This window comes from Lactuca virosa, chromosome 8 (genome assembly GCF_052849685.1).
Source record: "Lactuca virosa cultivar CGN04683 chromosome 8, Lactuca_virosa_CGN04683_v6, whole genome shotgun sequence".
NCBI classification, from domain to species: Eukaryota; Viridiplantae; Streptophyta; class Magnoliopsida; order Asterales; family Asteraceae; genus Lactuca; species Lactuca virosa.
This window is the reverse complement of record NC_136433.1, coordinates 59,966,947-59,983,719: the sequence shown is the minus strand read 5'-3', so window position 1 is coordinate 59,983,719 and position 16,773 is coordinate 59,966,947. Positions and strand designations below refer to the sequence as shown.

General features: G+C 33.1%; 1 protein-coding gene across 1 annotated transcript; it reads right to left on the bottom strand.

The window, feature by feature from the left end:
* Positions 1 to 357: 357 nt before the first annotated feature.
* LOC145130411 (uncharacterized) lies at positions 358 to 2,020 on the bottom strand. Its single transcript, XM_079065217.1, has 4 exons — positions 1,919 to 2,020; positions 1,606 to 1,830; positions 922 to 1,075; positions 358 to 500 (listed from the first exon to the last, which is right to left on the bottom strand). The coding sequence occupies exons 1-4, from the start codon at positions 2,018 to 2,020 to the stop codon at positions 358 to 360; spliced, it is 624 nt and encodes a 207-aa protein (XP_078921343.1).
* Positions 2,021 to 16,773: the final 14,753 nt, after the last annotated feature.

Here is a 16,773-nt window from a genome sequence, read left to right as displayed (position 1 = left end):
GGCTAGTATATATATATATATATATATATATATATATATATATATATATATATATATATATACACACACACACACACAAACCACTAGAAAACTAAGTAATTACCTACAACAGAATTGGTAGCAAATCTGTAGGAACAAGGCGGTACCTATAGATTACCTACAAAAATAGGGTTGTAGGGAAAACCCTCGTGGGTAACTTTTTCCTACAAATTAGCTACAAACCTTCCAACGCATTTCCTACGGAATTTTTGGTTACAAATTTAACTACGGAATACCTACGTAACACGATAACTACGGAATACCTATAGATTATCTACGGGTTATTTACCTACGAAACACCTACAAAATACATACGGATTATTTTCCTACGGAATACCCACAAACTGATTTTCCTACAGAATACCTACAAACTGATTTTCCTACAGAATACCTACCAACTACTTTTCCTACAGAATACCTACCAACATCATTTCCTACGGAATACCTACCAGCAACTTTTGCTACAGATTACCTACATACTTTATTGAATTTTATTTCCTACAGAATATTTATTTCCTACAAATTTTCTATGATTTTTTTACCAATTTTTATTGCTATATTAAATTTATAATTCCCACAGAATATTTCTTTCCTGTAATTCAGTCAAAAATCTATTGTAATTCAGTCAAAAATCTATTGCTCTATTAAATTTATAATTTAAAAAATATCCAAATTTTCTGCTAAAAAAACTAAATAAATAATTAAAATAATAGTCAAATACCATTACATTCATTAACATTAAAATAGTCAATAACATTCCATTCATACATTTAAATACTCAAAATACCATTACAATACCATGACAAAAGCTAAGAACTAGTCAAGAATATAACATTCATTAAGTGTTTTAAAACAAAAACTAAGAACTACTTGGTGGATTACCGGACGGATTGATTTGTTTCATAAAGGTCGCCAATTGTCGTTGCACTTGCAATTCCATTTCATTTCGCATTTGTTTCATTTGCAAATTCATTTCACTTTGCTTTTCATCCATGGCTTGTTGCATGTTTGACATTTGTTGTCGCAACTCATTTACCTAAATATAGCAAGACAAACACATGCAGTTAGTAAATGTAATTCAACTTTAAACCATGATAGCAATGTACTTTACTTTTAATTCAATATAAAAACACACTACTCATAATAACAATGTACATTGTTTTTAATATCCATAATAATAACTTTTAATATGCATAATAATAACATACTATATTTTTATCCATTATACCATTATACTTTACATTTCCAATCCATAATATCAATGTACTTAAATTATTATCGATAACAACAATTTACTTTACCTAATATCAGTAATAGTGACATACTATAATTTTCACCCATTCTAGCATTATGTTTTACCTAATTTAATAATAGCAACATAGTATCATTTTCAACCATAATAAAAATGCACTTTACCTAATATTAATAATGGCAACATATTTAAATTGTCACCCGTAACAGCATATTTTTTTCACCTTACCAATATCAACATATTTTTTTCAGCCATATTAGGTACCTCTTTACTTGATTTTTTTTCTCTATAATATATTATGCAAATAATTGTACCTCCTGTTGTGACTTTGCAAAGTCAGCAGAAGCTGAAGTTGACTCATAAGAATATGCACCCGTCATCAGAAAGTGAAGATCCGAGTATCCTGCCTCATAGATAGGACCTTTTTGTTTTCCGCCTTTCCTAAGCAACTGTGTTTGGGTCCACAATTCAGGATCATTCACATTATGTTGAGTCGGATCATCACCGTATTTTTGAGATAGGGCTTTGTTATATGATTCCTACAATATACCAAAAGAACGCTTTTTCATTGTACTAAAAAGTAAAAACTAATATTAGTAAATATATTAAAAGATAAAGACAACTTACGATCGCCACCCTAGATGTCTCATTCACAAAATCCACTGGCGCCTCTTTATCTCCCCCAAAATTGTGACAACCCGAAAATTTTTTCCTCGTATGTCCAGCCATTCAATTCAACCATGTGTCAGACTCGTTTCTGCTATCTTTTAGCCCTGTTAAGAGTCTGTTTGGGTGTTTTAAGCCGAGTACCTTAAGGGATAAAGTGGTAGGAAGTATCTGTTTGAGTTCACTGTGCATCATTCAAGCCATAAACTCCATCTCAAGGAGTTTACAGCCGCAAACAAGGAGTTTACGGCCGTAAACTCTTGCCAGCCGTAAACTCATGCCTCTAAGTATCATATTCCTTCACTTTTCTTCATTTTTTACATTCTCACCTCAAGAACACTTGATTTCTCTCTCAAGTATCATCGAGATTTTCATTCCCGATCTTCAAAAAGTAAGTGATTCTTCCATCTAGTTGTTGTTATCCTTCTTATTCATGAATCACCATTTGATTCCATCCATGTAAATCGTCTTTTTGAGTAGATCCTCAAGATCTTCATCTTTCACCAAGAACACACACTCGTTCTTGGTGGCCGAAAACTCCTTTTAAGGCTTCAAAATCATGAGTATTCCTTTCATACACTTGCTACCTAGTAGAATCACTAGCCTAAACGCCTGGAACAAGCGATTTGAGGATGATCTCCAGCAGTTTACGGCCGTAAACTCCCTTGGCCGTAAACCCCTTGGCCGTAAACACCATTGGCCATGAACCCCTTGGTTGTAAACTCCCTAGACTGTAAACCCATGGCCGCACACTCCAATTAGTGGCCATACACTCCCCTTAGATGAATCACATGTGATTCTAACACTTGGTCCAAGTGTTTCCTAGTCCCTAAAGGTGTTTCCTTGCATGTGGTTGCTTCTAAACACTATATTCATGTCAATATATGCCATTATATGTCATTTAGGACTCGTTTGTGTCTTGGGACTTCATTTGTGGAACTTCTCATCCTTACGCGCATATTCGTTTGAATCACCCACATAAGGTGAGTTCATACCCCTATAATCAACCTTTTAAACTGTTTTAAATGATTTTAAGGGGGGGGGGGGGGGAATACAAGTTGAAAACAATGATAATTGTGTAAATGTTTGTTATAAACATCATTCAAAGGATTACTTATGTCTTTATAAGTGATCAAAACATTTCAAAAACTCTTTTTAAGTTATGTTACTTTATAGTTTATAAAACTCCGTTTTTAAAGTACAATCATAACTTAGTAGATAAATGAGTCTTTTTCAGTAACACTTCAAGTAAACATACTAGTAAACTATAATAGGTATAGGTTAGGGGTTCAGTTCATGCTAGATACTAGAACATACTATAAAGAGAAACAGGGAGGTAGATACAATACACGATAACATAGAGAACATACTATATAGAGAAACAGGGAGGAAGATACAATACACGATAACATAGAGAACATACTATAAAGAGAAACAGGGAGGAAGATACAATACACGATAACAGAAGGAACATACTAAGATACTATAACAGAAAGAACATACTAAATGCTATAGCAGAAGAACAATACAGGATCTAATTATACCAATAATCACTAACTCATTGTTCTAAACAAAAGGTGATAGTAAATTGGGTATACATGATCATATACCTTTAATGTGAATTTACACGGCCTAGCAACTTGTTTGCGGAAGTCGCGTTTGGTTCCCAGAATCTCTTGTAGGGAGAGCGTATAGTATGGGTACTATTCATCACATTATGACCTTAATAAAACAAACTTGTTTTAAGGTAATCAGTACTTCAGTTTGTCAGTTCAAAAGACAACTGTATACTTACATTTTCCCATTACTTTCATATTGTGACAGTTCCACTTGAAAGTTAATGCAAACTATTTTCGAGTTAAGATAGTTATAAACTAGGGAAAAATTACATCTTTTCAAACGACAAACAGAACAGTCGAGTCTTGTACATTCAGTAGAAAGTGGCATATAATGCTAACTTTATGATTCTTTAGTTTATACATCAGGGATATATATTAATCGGGTCCGACAGGTAGTACGATGTGTGTTTTCCGCTTCATTTCCTGTTCCTTATTTGGTTGTGGGCTTAGAGCAGATTCACCCAACCTACTATCTATTTGTTCTTAGCTATATATATATATATATATATATATATATATATATATATATATATATATATATATATATATATATTCCGTATACACCAAGTAATCATAAGGAGTACCAGGTATGGGTCAGGTCATAGGACACTAATTCAATGCACCGTTTTCTAGTACAAAACATACTTTTCAAATAGAACATTTGGTATACAAAACTACAAACTTACCAGTAAGGGTTTAATCCATTTTATTAAACCAGTATAACTTAAAGCACCTTAGGTGGTTAATTCTATAATACCCTAGTTTATACATCAGGGTTATATATAATTAATATCCGATAGATAGTTGGATGTGTGCTTTCCGCCTTACTTCCTGTTTCTTGTTTGGATGTGGGCTTAGGGCAGATTCACACAACTAACTATATGTTCGATATTAGATTATATATAGCTAGTATAAACTAAGTGATTATAGAAGGAACTATTGTGGTTACCATTTTTACTAAAAGAAATAAGGGTTTTCTTAAAGAATCTTTTCATAAAATACAAAGGAACTATTATAGTTAACTCCATGAGTATCAAGTCAATACGCAAGGGTTATATACAACGATGATCTAACAACCAATGGGATGTGTGCCTTCCGCCTCATTTCCTGTTCCTTGTTTGGTTGTGGGCTTAGGTCAGATACACACAAGCGATTGTTTGTTTACTCTGGGTTTTATATAACTTGTATCATTTAGTACTCATAGAAAGGATTGTAGAGTCATTTTTACTTATCTTTCATCAAAGCAGGAAATATAGGATTTTCTGGAGGAACAGGCGAACTTTTCTAAACAGAACTTATCACTTACTACTACTTTCTTACAACTTACATTACATCACTAAAATCTTATGAACTCACCAGCTTAAATGTGGATCTACTCTTTCAAAATAACTTGTATTCTCAGGAGACCAGTAGACAGGTACGCGCACTGGGGTTCAGAAGATGGAGCATAATAGCTTCATGTCTTTTTGTTATATACTTTGTAGTCTATGTTATGTGAATCGCATAATTTGTAAACACTTTCTTTCTAATGAAATGGTTGTTTATTACTTTGATTACTATGATGCATGACTTGTGATACTAAACATGACGTCCTCCACCCCCGAACGTTTCCGCCGTTCCAGTTTTGGGGTGTGACAAAAATATATTTTCTTTTATTTGGCGGTAAGATGTGTCTTATAATAAAGATCAATGAATGAGGGGTCTTCACCTGTCAACTCTTTCTATATAAAAGACACAACATAATTGATGTAATTAGTGTTGAAAGAAAAATATATCACTAAAATTTATAATTATGATTACTTACCAATTTAACACGGTGCTCCTCAATTCCAATGATGCCACTCGTATGTCTGGTTGCCCCCCAGAATCAGTGTTACGTTTTTTTTTCCACTTTTGGACAACTTTTTCCACTCATCCGTGTCCCATTTCTATAATATATATATATATATATATATATATATATATATATATATATATATATATATATATATATAAATACAAAATAAAAAACAACAAAATAAGCAATAATGTATTAGATTGCTTACCCTACACAAACGTCGCCAAACATCTCTATGTATTTCAGCAGGATTGTAATTTGCAAGAATCTCAAAGTTATCATTAATCTCTGCGATAACGTGCCCAGCTTTTCTTGCAGAATTTACCGATGCTTCCCTGGCATCCTTCATTCTACCCCTGTAGCGATCTTTAAACGTATTCTCAAAACCTTCACGAATTCTTCCTTCTTCATTTGGACCCCACCGGTATTAAGTCTGTAAAAAAATAAAACGAAAAAGTTTAAAATGCAAAATAAGAATGAATGAGAAATAGATATTAAAAATAAATAATTAATATATTACCCTGAAACGCTCAAACATTTGAGTGACAACTTCCTTCGGAATTTTTCTATAAGTAATCCAAGGTTCATTTATAGACTGCCAAAATATCTTTAAGATCCCCCGATGAATACTTTGTCTCCCAAACCTACAATATTGAAATAACCATATAAGGATAATTATAACATCAACAATCATAAATAATAAAAAAAATTAAAAAAAAACTTGTACCCCTTTTGTGTGATAAATGTCCTATGAGAGCCATTCGAATCTGCATCATTTGATCCACCATGTGTACCCGGATAATGGGGCGTCTGAACCATTGGTGACTCAGGCTCATGAGCACACTCATGCCCATACTTAGGCTCATGTTCATGCTCAGGCCCATTATAGAAAAAATCACTAGCAGGCTCTTCATTGTTGCCTGTCATCTCATAACCATATGCAATACCATTCCCAACATTCACCACCCCTATATCTTCTATAGCATCAGTCAAGCCCATGTGGGTATTTATGGCACCCATGCTACTACTCCCTGAGAATCCCGACCTTGTCGTCCTAACTGAAGTGCGTGAAAGGCCACCCGGCAAAGGGATGCGTGGAATGCCATTAGGGCCGGGCGATGACCTGGCTCTCGGTGCTGAACCAACCAAAAATGGGTTTTGTTGAAGGCCACTAAGGTCAGGAGATGACCTGCCTCCCGATACAGAACCGCCCGTAAAAATGTTATGTGGAAGGCAAGTAGGATCGGGCAAAGGCGATGAACAGGCTCCCAATACAAAACCACTACGTGGACGGCCACTAGGGTCAGACAAAGGTGATGACCTGGCTCCGGGTACAGAACCACCTGTAAAAGGGATGCGTGGAAGGCCACTAGGGTCAGGTAACGTAGATGGCCCACCACCTGATGGAGGACCAACCGAAAAAAGGTTACGTGCTAGGCCTTTATCAGACATGTTGCGTTTATAGAACAAAAATAGTCAGATATATTAGATGATAATGAAAAATAACAAATATACTAGCATATACATACCATATTATAAATCATAAATAAAATGTGATAACAAAAATATTAAAGTGTATATACCATATAACATAAAACAAAGTTCCTAACATTCGTCCTCATCTAGATCAGAGTAGTCAAAATAAACTGGTTCGTCTCTATCCTCTTCATCTGTATCATCTTCTTGGTTTTCCTCTTCAGAAACCTCACTCTCATCGGAAGATATTTGCTCAAAGTTAGTTGTATTTGAGGCTAGGCTCAAACGTTCACTAACATTTACTTCATTCGGTAACTCAAACCGCTCATCAAGATGAAAGAATCCATTTTGTTATGTATTTCCATCAAGCGCAACTTCCGTTTCAGCTTCAGTGACTTCAAATACCCCTCTTGGTTTTGTCTTGACAACCGCCCAAAGATCTTTTGTTTCCTTTGTCACCGCAGGATATGGTGTATAAAATACTTGTTCTGCTTGTGATGCCAAACAAAAAGGGTCGTTAGTTTGAATACGAGACTTAGGTTTAACATCAACCAATTTATTTTTGTTAACTACTACACCGCGGATATTATCAAACCAAATGCATTTGAATAGTACAACAATCGAGCGCCCAATGCCATAATATTCAATCTCTAGGATCTCATCCAATAAGCCGTAGTACTCTGACTCTTCGCCATTATACATCTCCCCCCCTCACGCATAGTCCATAGTTATTCGTTGCACGTCCTTTACCATATTCTTGTGTGTGGAACTTATAACCATTTATAAAGTATCCGTTGTAAGATCGAGCATCCTTCGAGGGGCCATTTGCTAAAGGTTCTAAATGTTTAGCACTTCCATCGGTTGAGTCCCTCGTTACCTACATTAAAGAGCATATATGTAAAATGTTTGTTGAAAAAAAACACAAAAATTAACAAGTATGATTGAATTGGTTTTACTTACTTTGTATTTAAACCATTCCGCAGAGTATTTATCTCTAAGTACTGAAATTGGTTCATTTTGATATGATGCTTGGGCTGCTCGATCAAACTCTGGGATGAAAGGGGCAACTTCTGCACAATTCAGTAGGATGTAAGTGTGTGCTTTGTGAAGTTCTTCATGTTTCAAGAGTCTTTTCTTTCCACCATTTTCATGTAATCTTCTTGATGGAAAGGCAAATACGCTTAATAGATCTCCACTTGAAGAGTTGTCATGTTGTGGTGCGAAATTTCGTGGCTCTTAATTATGGTGTGTCTCAACCGTGGGGGCAAAATATAAAGAACAATAGGTAGCGATTTCATTCACTAGATGTTCATTGATGATTGAACCTTCAACCCTTGCTTTGTTCCTAATTCTTCTTTTTATTATGCCCAACTTCCTATACTTAGAAATTATCAAGAACGTGTTATGAATACTAAAAGGAATATTTAAAAGTTTAATACTTAATATTACAAACAAAATGATTACCTCTCGTATTGATACATCCATCTGTATTGCACCGGACCACCAAGAATTGCTTCATCAACTAAATGTATGATCAGGTGTTCCATGGAATCAACTAGGAGGGAATATTTTCTCGAACTTGCAGATGGTTTGAGCAATACTGCGTTTCATGTTGTACAAGTCCTACATATGCAATGTTTTCGAGCATAATACTCGAAAAAACGTGCATAACTCTGTTATGGCCTCATATACCATATTTGGAACAAACCCTCTAATAGCAAGTGGAAGTAACCGTTGCATAAACACGTGACAGTCGTGGCTCTTGAAACCGTAAAAAGTGCCATCTTTGACGTTCACACAATTCCCTATACTTGATGCATACCCGTCTAGAAATTTCAGCTTTTTCAGCCAAGCACAAACTTTTTTAACATTGACCCTCTCTAAAGTATAGTCTCCTTTCTTGATCCAAGCCTTCCCTTTATTGTCCCGTACGGGGTTTAGAAGAGGCCGGTCACACAGCATCTCAAGATCTTGTCTTGCGCTCAATTTATCTTTAGATTTGGGGGTGCCCATACTAGTATGAAACACATTTTCAAACACATTCTTCTCGATATGCATCAGATCAAGGTTATGTCGGATCAACAAATGACGCCAATAGTGAAGCTCCCAAAAAATGCTCCTCTTTACCCAATTATGTGTCACTCCAAATCCATCCGACTTTATATAAGTTGGACCATACGGAGTCCCTTTGTAAACAGTGTTAAAATGTTTGACTGTCTGCCAAATTTCATCTCGGGTTGGGTACGGAATATCTACTTCGCTCTTCGATGTCTTGTTTTTCTTAAAATTAATCTTATCTTTTTTGAAAGTGTGTCCTTTGCGTAAATATTTTCTATGGCAGTCAAACCAACAATGTTTATTTCCCTTTTGAAGCCAGAATGATTCTAATTGATCCAAACAATATGGGCAAGCTAACTTACCATGTGTGCTCCATCCGGACAACGTTGCATAAGCAGGGAAATCACTAACTGTCCACATCAAGACAGCTCTCATCTGGAAATTGTCCCTTCGATGAGCATCATAAATTTCAATGCCATCTATGAACAACATCTTTAACTCGTGCACTAAAGGTTGTAGGAAAACATCCAAATTTTGTCCAGGATTCTTCGGCCCAGGAATGATCAAAGGAAGCAATATATATTGATGTTTTAAGGCCAACCAAGGAGACAGGTTGTATATTGTGATAAACACTGGCTAACATGAATACGGACTCCCATTTGAGTTATTTGGACTAAACCCATCGGTACACAACCTAAGTCGGATATTAGGTGTCTCTTGTGCAAAATCAGGAAAAACTTCATCAAAATGACTCCAATCTCGACCTTCACTAGGACGTATCATCTTTCATGATCTATCGGATGATCTGAGTGCCAAATCAAATGTTGAGCCGTCTTTTTCGAATAGAACAACCGTTAAAGTCTAGGTCCAATAGGCATGTAAGTCATGACCAAATTAGGAACCTTGTTTCCCTTTTCCATGTATCTACTTTCATTACATAGTACACAACGATCCAGATTAGCATGATATCCATAGAATAACATGCAATGGTTTATACACACATGAATCCGTTGTGAAGGCAGTTGTAATGGCTTCGACATTTTCTTGGTCTCATAAAAGCTGTTAGGAAGCTTCTCACATATAGGTAGACTGTCTTTGATTATAGGAATTAATCTATCAAATGAAGAGTCTGATACATTGCACTCCGATTTCCAGTTCAACAATCTGGTGGTGGTGGAGAGTGTGGAAGCTTTTTTAGACCCGTCCCATAAAGGCTCGCTAACTTGGTTCAACATTTTATAGAAAGTTTGGGCTGATTGATTTGGGTTTTGTTGTGCTTGTTGAAAATAAGGAGCCTGTTGATAGTAAGGAGCCTCAGGTTGATGCATGCTTTCGATAATCATCTGCTCGTATCTATGATAATCACCCACACCTTCATCATTGTCTTGAGCCGTTTCAGAGATTGAACATTGACCAATTTCTTGTGTTGGATATAATTCGCCATGTGCATACCAAAACATATAATCTTCCATGAATCCATTTTGGCATAGATGCAATTCAACTAAATTTCTTGTCTTGTAATAACAATTTTTGCAGTTCTTACACGGGCATCTAATTTCAAAAACCTCCACCCCTTCCACATTACTATGTTGGATGTTTGTTGCATTCGTGTAAGCAAAGTCCAAGAAATGATTGACATAATGTCGAAATTCGGTACTGAAAGCCCCATTCCTAGTAACTCTCATTGTGTACATCCATTCTCTATTTGATGTCATTTCGATCTAGAAACAACGTTTAACCTATCATTCTACTTAATTAAACCCTAAACAAATGAACATAGCAATGTACTTTACACTAAACAAAGAAACATATCATTGTAGTATAACCTTTTGGTTTTGGTTTTACTTTTTTTTTGCTCGCCTTTTATAATGACAGATGACTTTAAATTGTTGATGGCTATAAAAGTTTAAATGCTAAAATCCCCAAACTGCCATTCCACTACCAAAGATGCTCTTTATTTGCTGATAATTTTGAGTTGTGTTAACCAAATATTATATTACACTATATTAATTAGGTAAATTAATTTTTTCTAAGTTTAAAAACAGGAACAGGAACATTACAGAATACAATTACAGTAATACCAAAACATGAAGATCAAACTAATCTCTAATTAAAGTTATAAAAAAGAAATTGGTGTTTATGATGAAAATCCATCTCAGAATAAAGCTATTTAACTTAGAATGCCATCCAGCCACAAACACTTTCGATTGTAATATAAAATTGGATTAAAATGATGAAAACATTGGATTATATAAGCATTTAGAGTAACTAAATATGCTTGCCATGCAGAACCCTACAACAATAATTACTACTGGAAACACTCTAATCTTTATAATCTTATGATTTTATGTAATATATACATAAAAAGTCAATAATTCCTTCGTTAAAGCGAGTTAAGAATAGGCTGAAAAATTGAAGTTTTGTAAAAGTTTGAGCAAACCGAAATCACAATACATACCCGCAGGTGTCGTTGATGGTGGTGTTGGGGCATCATTAGAACACATTACTATATATGATACAAAAAACTATTTATGTTTGTTCTTGAGCCACAATTAACCTCATTAAACAAATACGTGATATACTGAACAAAATACACACATATGGTTTGTATGTATATGTGTGTACTTATTTGTATTTGTGTATAGAAAATAACTTTCATTTGTATTATTTAAAAATAATAATATAGTTGTAAATAAGTATTGGGTTCTAGCGATGCATACTTTTGTATGTAAGTTTATGTTATGTATAAGTTGGTGAAACCAAAGCATTTTAAGTATAATGATGTTGTGAAAAAAAATGAAGCTGAAAAAACAACATTTGCACTTAAAAATTAGAAAATAAAAAAAACGGTAGGTAATCCGTAGGTAAATACCTACGGATTACCTACAGATAAAGGTTATCCGTGGTATTTACCTACGGTTTTTTTATTTTCTATTTTTCAAGGGTCAAATGTCGTTTTTTTTCGTTTCATTTTTTTCACAACATCATTATACGTTGATTGCTTTGTTTTCACAAAGTTAAACATCATTTAAACGTATGTACAAGAATGTGCATCATTAGAACCCATTACTATATATTATACAAAAAAGTATTTATGTTTGTTCTTGAGCCACAATTAACCTCATTAAACAAATACGTGATATACTCAACATAATACACACATATGGTTTGTATGTATATGTGTGTACTTATTCGTATTTGTGTATAGAAAATAACTTTCATTTATATTATTTAAAAAAAAAAGTTGTAAATAAGTATTGGGTTCTAGCGATGCATACTTTTGTATGTAAGTTTATATTATGTATAAGTAGGTGAAACCAAAGCATTTTAAGTATAATGATGTTGTGAAAAAAATGAAACTGAAAAAACAACATTTGCACCTAAAAATTAGAAAATAAAAAAAAACCGTAGGTAATCCGTAGGTAAATACCTATAGAAAAGGTTATATGTAGGTAATCCGTATGTATTTACCTACTGTCACACCCTGCTAAAGCAGAAACACGAGGCGTGGCAGTATAAAGGGTTTCATAGCAAAAAGTTTAAAAACAACACCAACCATAGTATTAAAAATCATTACAAATTTACAATGAGTTTGAACAACTTTTTAAAAGAAATTACAATGTATTTAAAAGTCAACACATGCAAATGCTCCTACAAGTGTTGTGTCTCTACGTGCCTCTTACTAGATGATTCCTGAAAAAACATGTAAAACGAGCGTCAACTATAAAAATAGTTGGTGAGTACTCACAGATTAAAAATAATATTGGTTTCAAGAATCGAAATAAATGTTTTGATAAAGTTTCCATAAATAAAAGCATATTGCTAAAATGAGTTTTCAAGAATCGAAATAATATTCGTTGTTACAAGGAGCAAACAATTTCATTGCTAAAACAAGTATATAAGTTTTCAGTAATAAAAGTTCGTTGCTATAATGAGAAACAAAGTTTGTTGCTATAATATGCATAAAAGTTTCGTTGATAAAATAAGTATACAAGTTTCATTGCTAAAATAAGTATACAAGTGTCGTTGCTAACATGAGAATACAAGTTTCGTTACTAAAATAAGTATACAAGTTTCATTGCTAAAATAAGTATACAAGTATCGTTGCTAACATGAGAATACAAGTTTCGTATGTGCATAAAGATTCGTATGTGCATCAAGTTTCCATTCATGAGTTCACAACCCAAGCCTAATGACCGAATCGTGCCCTATTAACTACTATGTGTATTGCAAACATAGTGTATAAAATGGTAAAATGCACTCAAGCGAATCGTGCGAGTGAGGAGTTGTTAGCGCTATCCATAATAACCATAGTCTCAAAAGAACTAATGAGTTGTGTCTAGAGATTCTAGGGACTTAACCGCGATACAGTCCTCGTGAATTAAAGCAACATACACATACATACGAAATATAGCAACCAAGTTTCATACGAGTGAAAATAAATACAACGAACATAAAAAGTTTAGGACATACTTTTTCATCCCAAAACATTTAAAAACCGAAAATAGGGGAGTGGTGAATACTCACTATGCATTGAGATGATGCAAATGGTGTCTTGAACTACGCAACACTCGTATCACTATCGTTTTCCTACAACGATGTTACACACTGATGAGTCTCTAATTGAAATCTAATACTAGTATACTTATTACTACAATAGAATTATGTCAATAATCTGTCAAAATTTAATATTGTTAAGTTACAAACATTTTTTTGAAATGGTGAAATTTATAGCTCATGTGATTAAGACAATTTTGGATATTAATTTCCAGATTTTTGTAATATTAATTGAGGGTATTTCAACACATTTAAATGTGTTTTAAGCTCTTAAAAAGCCAAAATATTATCAAACAGTTTCCAAAAATTGTCGAACTTTGCATTTTCATTCTAAATACAGTAGAGATCTTTCATAAATTTTCCTTTGACTTTTTGATATGATTAACTATTTTTCCAAAATTTTAAGCCTTCATAACAATATAAATTTGTGAAAAATAGCACCCAAATGATAAAAATTCCCAAACTTTTTATGATATTGTCATTAGACATACTTAAGCTGGAAAAAATATAAATATGAATTTCTAAATTGTTTAACCCAATTTTATGATTTTTGTGCATTTATTCTAATAAAATTGAAATAAATAGAAAACAGTTCTCAAAATTCCCCAAACTTTTTTTTATTACTATTATTAAACATTCTTAAGCTAGGACAAATATAAAAATGTATTTCTAAACAGTTTAACCCGATTTTATGATTTTTGTTCATTTATTCTAAAAACAATTGAAATGAATAGAACATTGTTTCCAAAATTGCCCAAACTTTTTGTAAAACTGTTATTAAACATTATTAAGCTCGTAAAAATATAAAAATGGATTTATAAACTATTTAGCCCAATTTTATGATTTTTGTGGATTTAAGTGTATTAAATCTTGGGAAAATAGAAGAAAAATAGCATACAGAAGAGAAAAATCATCGAAATTTTAATGTAGCATCCTAATCTATTAAAAGGTGCTCTGGTAAATTTTCATGAAGTTTAGATGAGGAGAACTATTATTCCTATTTTTAGTCCATTATAAACACAAAAATCATGGAAAAATAGATATACATATTTAAAAAGTCTCAAAATATTTTTCTGAGTCTAAAACATAAGATAGAAGCTTCAACAAATAAGAGATAATATTTTCACATTCCCTAAAGTGGTTTTATGATTTATTGGAGCTAAATAAAAAGTAAATTCAAAACCACACTAAACAGTAACAACAATAGATGAAACTTCATGAGAGATGTTTATTAACAAAATGGATCATCCACAAATTTTTCCAGAATTTATTTACAAGTGTAAGTATTTTATATGCTTTAACACTCTATTTTCTTATTATTTTCATGTAAAAATAAAGAAAATATATATTGAGTTGATTGAGCTACAGTTTTGTAAAAATTGCTAAAAATCGAAATATTGGAATTTTTGCAGTGAGGTCAGATGGGTTTAAAAGCTAACTCAAAATATTATATTGCAGAAAAAGAATCTCGAATTTTGGTGAAGAAATGAGTGAGATATGACAGTTTAAAGTCAGGTAATGAAATCTGGCAGATTACATGCATGATGATTGGTTAGAAAAGTGAGTTTTCATCATTTCTTTGAGTAAATATTTTGAAATATTTTAAAGATATCATGATCCATGCATGTTATGGTCATGTTTCCAAAAATCAAATATATTTAAAAATCATAATTTACATAAATGCATTAAAATACAAAAATCTTATTTCTCAAGAACTCTTAAAAATGAGTTTGATGTTTTGATCCTTAAAATCGATTTTTGCACTAAGATCATGAACATGCAACCTTGTTTATCATACATTCATGGTGTTAAAACACATCCATGATGTTCTAAAAACCATTTTAACAAAAAGAAAACAAGTTTGAAGAAGATGAAGAAGTAGAAGAAGGAGAAAGTGCAAGAAAACATGTAAAACTTGAAGGAAGATGAAGGAAAATCGTGTTAAAACTTAATAAACACCACTAGATGATGAAGATTTGAGTATCTTGAGTGTTCGTGGACTTATTTTCTGGAGAAATTTCGTGGTTCTTAGGGGGAGAAAGAGAGAAACTGTGTGCGAGAGTGTGAGAGAGAAATGAGAGACATGAGAGAAGAGTGTGGGAGTGAATAACTTGATTGAGTGTTTTAGGAAGAGCTTTCTTGGGAGGTGGAGGCCGACTTTAAGAGGGATTAGAGAGGGTTTTAGGAGGCTTTTATAGCTTTACTTTGAGTAAATATGGCCTTCTAATCATTTTTATAAAAATCATCTTTAGTTTTTATAAAAATCATCTTTAGTTTTTACAAGGTTCACTTGTATTTTATCTTATAAATTAAGGGTAAATGTCAATGACTTAATTTTTATTTTCCTTGATTTCATTTTCCTGAATTTAGTTATATTAAATTGATATTATGTGGTTCATAACAATTTTATGGAATTTTGGGTGTTAAAATTTATAAATTTGAATTTTTAGGGCTTTTTAGGGTTTTGAGGAGTTTGTTAGTCTTTAGATATCAAAATTAATTAAATTTTGAGACTTCAAACTATTTTAGAGTTTCATAACTCTTATTCAAGTTAGAAATAATGTTTGTAATTTATTTTTACCGGTTTATTGGCATTCTATGTAGTGATTCCGAGATTCAAGCGAAATTGAGGAATCAAGTATACTAGTCCTAGTCTTCAACTTTGACTTAAGTTTCTATGAGACTTTGACCTAATTTTTACTTATAGGTCAAGTGAATGATGTGTGTATATGATTCATGAAAAGGTGTTCGAGTCAAAGAGTGAACCGAATATGGGTAGTCACTGCAGTTAAGTAGTTGTAGAATTCACATACCAATGTGAAATCCAAGTACACTATCCTTCGATTCTACTTGTTTCCAAGTTTCTAGTAGGTTATAACTTAGCTTCTAGTTACTAAGTATAGTATGTGTCGTGCCTATACGTGTAACTAAGTTTAGTCAAATCTAGAACCGACTCGAATTTTGACGGTTGTCACAGTCTCCCCCGGTTGAAAGAATTTCGTCCCGAAATTCAATTTGTGACATATTCTATTAGAACTCAGCCGAATACAATTGTATAGTTGGAGAGGTGGTGACTTGAAGTGTTCTTTGATTATTTTGGGTTTATTTCCTCAAAGGAAGAGCCCAATCCTTTAGCTATAATCAAATTAGTATTTTCCTTAATTTGAGTTTTGTCGTCTAGATTATGGAAAATTTTGTTAATGGAATCAGGATCCAACCATGGCGACCTAGACGAAAAGATTATCTAATTAGATATTATCTGAATTAAG